General features: G+C 36.4%; 1 protein-coding gene across 2 annotated transcripts in view; it reads left to right on the top strand.

Annotated features, from left to right (window-relative positions):
* The first annotated feature begins 2122 nt into the window (after positions 1-2122).
* The window catches only part of tmc5 (transmembrane channel like 5), a 14690-nt gene continuing 12310 nt past the window's right edge, over positions 2123-4502 (top strand). The window contains exons 1-2 of one of the 2 annotated variants that reach the window (XM_016279469.1): positions 2123-2316; positions 3494-3609. In XM_016279469.1, the coding sequence (XP_016134955.1) occupies positions 3519-3609 (91 nt within the window). In that variant the 5' untranslated portion in view covers positions 2123-2316; positions 3494-3518. Of the gene's footprint in view, positions 2317-3382; positions 3409-3493; positions 3610-4502 lie in introns of those variants that run through there. The other variant, XM_016279470.1, reaches the window with a different exon arrangement.

The raw sequence follows: 4502 nt of genomic DNA on the forward strand, positions 1-4502 counted from the left end.
AGTTGTTTTAATTTCCGTTATAGACAATATTTATAATTTTTCATCTAATATAAATTTTTTACTTTAATTTCTGAATTTACTTTTAGTTTTATTTAACAAAAACAACACTGCTATGTATTGACATACATAATTTTAACCAGGGGTCATTTAAGATTCCCTGTGCCCAATAAGAGCACTGACGCACAATAAACAACAAATCAGAGCAGTGCCGAGGCAAAGAAAGAGGCCACGGCATCATTTAATTATGCCAAGATATTCATCCTTGACTCGCATCTCATTGCAGTGACAGAGTATTTTCCCTCGCCTTCATTCTGACTGACACCAACACTATTTGGTTCTGATTTAGAGCCACGACCCTCCTCTCTCACCGCACCCTCTGCTAGCCAGCACAGAGGCAGTGGATACAATTACCCATTCTGATCGGGTTTCACTGCACTAAAATAATCCTCCCCATTACTGCCATAAATATTTCATGAATCATTTTGACAGAATAAAGGAGTCACTGAGGCCTCATATGAATCCAATGGTGTTTTTATTTATTTTTTTGGTTTTCATCCTCCAATCCTGTCACCATAACGACCCCCCATTCTTATCAGTTCCTGCCGCTGTCTAAAATTGTTTACGTCTTCATCAACAAAATGTGACTGGTTGCTAAGTGGCACATGGCCCATCTGCCCCCAGCATCACCCCTGCCCCGAATGGTCCGTGCACTGGCACATTTCAGCCACCTCCCAGAAGCAAATTACATTTGTCATGGCCGTGACCCCTTGCCGCAACGATCGACTGAAAGCATGTTGAAGGAGCACAGTGGAGTTGGCTCAAACCCATGCAGCTATTTCTACAAATACATCTGTGTGCGGCAGGGTCAACATGATTCAGTCCTAGTGATACAAAACTAACTCAAATGACATTTAGCTGAGGAGAATCTCTGGGTCGGCAAGATTTGTTGCTTTGCCCTGGCCTTTGCCATGGATCTACCAGCCTGGATATACTATACACCTTGCACATGATGCTGTGTGGCACGTCGAGTGGCACATCCTTCAGGGCATGTTGATTAGTGTGAAAAGCTGTCGTGTGTTGGTGTGAATGGCTTGCCCTTGGACAGGCACGTTACTCAGGTCAGACACATCACACAGCTGCGGTCAGGATTCTGGCAGGGCCTGGATTTGCAGCTGAAGGGTTCAAACCAGTTAACTGGCCCTTGCTCAAGCCTGCGAATCACATGTCGGACTAATACTGTCAGCTGAAGCTATACACAGCCACCATGAAAGAGATAAGGAGGGTCGGATGGGTGTGGAATGAATATATTGGAGTTTTCTGGGCAAAAGTAATGATACAATTACAATAACATGATTCTCAGAATCATAGGCCAGATCTGATGTTGCATTATAGGATTTCTGTGTATGTTTAATTTGAACAAAAATCATTAAAAGTAATGAACGCTATCCAATCTGTATGTCTGATGTCCTCATTGCAATATCAATGAAAGCACATTGGACAATTCAGAATAGGGCAGTGATAATAATGTTATTAACCATACAAAATCCCAAGTATATTTTAAAACAATCTCAATGAAGCCTTCACATATTTGCATGAATTGTGCAAGGCATTTTTAAACCACGATTATCAGTACCCCTGTCATTTTTTCTTTTTCTTTTTCATGTTCAGCCATGCTGAAAGGAAGAAAAGGCATAGATTATTCTGGCTATCTTCATGAAATCTAAAGTGAACATTTTAATTTTGGCCCCATTTTCATTTTCAACAGTATAATTGCTCTGCCTGTGTCAAAAACTGCCATTAGGGGTGACCCCATCTAAAAGCATTCATACACTTTGAGTTTTCCACGTTCAGCTCTTGTACATGCCTAGCCTACATTTAAACTTATTAAAGCAATAATAATAATAATACAAATAAAAATTATTTAACGTTTGTAAATGTCTGCTTTTATAATTCTTTCGCAGCAGCAGAGGACCGACAAATATCTTTTGAGTGGAAAAAAAGAAAAAAGATGAATATTCCAATACTGCCATCTACTGCCTGATGTGTGCAGTAGCTGCAGGGGCAGATGCGTGAGAAATGTCAAATCAATCAGTAGGCTATTTTTGAAGACGTCTACGTAGGCTACCAACAGCAAAACATCATTTAGCCTACTATCATAAAATAGGTGACGCTTTTGTGGCGTTTTCCTACGTTTTATCATAGGCCCACTACGTTTATTTTTACCACTTAAAAATAATATGTAATATCATTCAAACAAAGAGGCTTTCAGAATGGTTAAGACTGACAACGGTGGCTAATGCAGTAGCAGTAACTGAGGTAAAAACCGTTGAGAGAAATGTAAATGTATCATTATTATTGTTGTTGTTGTTATGGTGATAGTATTCGACACTAACTTAATGAAATTAACACATAATTTAAGTAAACTGGCCTTTTTCCTCAATGTGTTTTACAGAAGCAACAAAAACAACCGCTAAAGATCAATAATAAAAGCATCAGCTGTCATACCATATCATCCCCCGAGAATATCCGTAAATATAGTTAAAAGTACAGTCCTAGACATGGCAAATAAAACCGAAATGGTGGGGATTTTGATCCCAGTGACTCGAACATTTGAAATGCTTCCTCCAAAAAGTGTCTTTCATTGATGCTTTCTGCAGGCCATTATAGGGTACAGGCTTTTTGTGTTTTATTAGTCATTGAATCATTAAGGTTAAAATTCAGGCAATAATGTCTACCAGGAGAATCCAGAGTTTAAGCATTCATAAGCGTTTTCCACACGAAAACAAGGCAAATATATAATACTTTTGTGTTCCATTTTGGACATCACATGAGTTTTAAAAAAGATTACTTAAAAATTGATTGTCTAAGTAGCAAAATACAAATAAGACAAACAAGGCCTAGCCATTTGTTAACTATATGGGCCTAATATATGGGACTTACATTACACTTTGTGCATTTCAACAAAACAACCCAATCAAATTGTAAAATTTTCAAAAAGGAAACAAAAGGTCAACAAATCAACCCCGTAACGGAGAAGCAGAAATAAGAACAGATCATTGGTAAAGCTGTAAGTCCCAATGTGAGAGATTTAACAATCAGGACAAGTTTTTCTTATGTAATTACCCCAACAATTATGACTTCCTGCCAAGGATGATGGAACAACAGTAGTTGTTCAGTATATGTCGTCATTATATTGCTGCTGACGAGTTGGAAGACAGTTAATAAATAACTAATGAATACCTTTTTAAATGTAATACAACACCCAGCCGGCCACAGAGTTCCTCCTGCTTTGTATTGGTTGGTGAAACCTGTCACCTAGACAACAGGACACAAAGATAAAATGAGATACAGCCCACTTGTACCTTGTATCATACAATTAAACCACAACTTCCTTGTTCCTCCAGTGAGGTCAGCAAACGCAGCAGTCTGTTATTCCTGGAATATACATACACACATATAACATTTAAAAGAAACATATTTCTTCTCTTTCTAGACAAATCTATGATCAAAACAGCAGCATGAGGAGGATGAGTGTCTTCCCACAGCATGTCACAGCTCTGGGAAACTTGGGACGAACTGTGAACGAAATCCGGCAGGAAGCTGAAAAGGGTAAGTCATGTTTTTACAGAATATGTATAGCTTTAGTGCAAGGTGGTGTTTTTAAGGTTTTATGCTTTTGAAAGTCTAAAACATTGAGTCTATAAATGCTCACCAAGGCTGCATTTATTTGTTCAAATATTTAAAAGTTAAAAAAAAAAAGTAAAATTACAAAATATTATTACAATATACTTTAAAATGTCATTTATTTCTGAGATGCAAAGCTGAATTTTCATCATCATTACTCCAGTCTTCAGTGTCACATGATCCTTCAGAAATCATTCTAATGTGCTGACTTGGTGCTCATGAAACAGTTCTTATTATTATCAATGTTGGAAACAGTTGTGCTGCTTAGTATTTTTTGTGGAAATCACGATACATTTGGTTTTCAGGAAAATTTGATGAATAGAAAGTTTGAAAGAATAATATTTAAACTAGAAATCTTTTGTAACATTATGTCTTTACTGTCACTTTTGATCAATTAAATGCGTCCTTGTTGAATAAATGTATTCATCAGATCATCATGTATTCAAAAGAATCATAGTTGTAGTATATAAATATAAATTACTTTTTACAGAAAGGAAAAAAATATATATAAAAAATAAAAATATAATATAATGCAATAAATAAAAAATATAAATTATATATATATATATATATATATATATATATATATAAATGGATAGAGACAGAAAACCGACCAAATAAATCCAGAAAAAACACAGTATATAAAGGTAAGAAATTGATTTGCATTTCTGTGAGTGAAATAAGTATTTGATCCCCTACCAACCAGTAAGAATTCTGGCTCCCACAGATTGGTTATGTGGCCATGTGGAACACAGATTAGTCCTGTCACTTTAAGAAGTTACTCCTAATGTCAGCTCGTTAGGTGTATAAGACATCTG

This window comes from Sinocyclocheilus grahami, unplaced genomic scaffold (genome assembly GCF_001515645.1).
Source record: "Sinocyclocheilus grahami isolate Dianchi unplaced genomic scaffold, SAMN03320097.WGS_v1.1 scaffold130.1, whole genome shotgun sequence".
Lineage (NCBI taxonomy): Eukaryota > Metazoa > Chordata > Actinopteri > Cypriniformes > Cyprinidae > Sinocyclocheilus > Sinocyclocheilus grahami.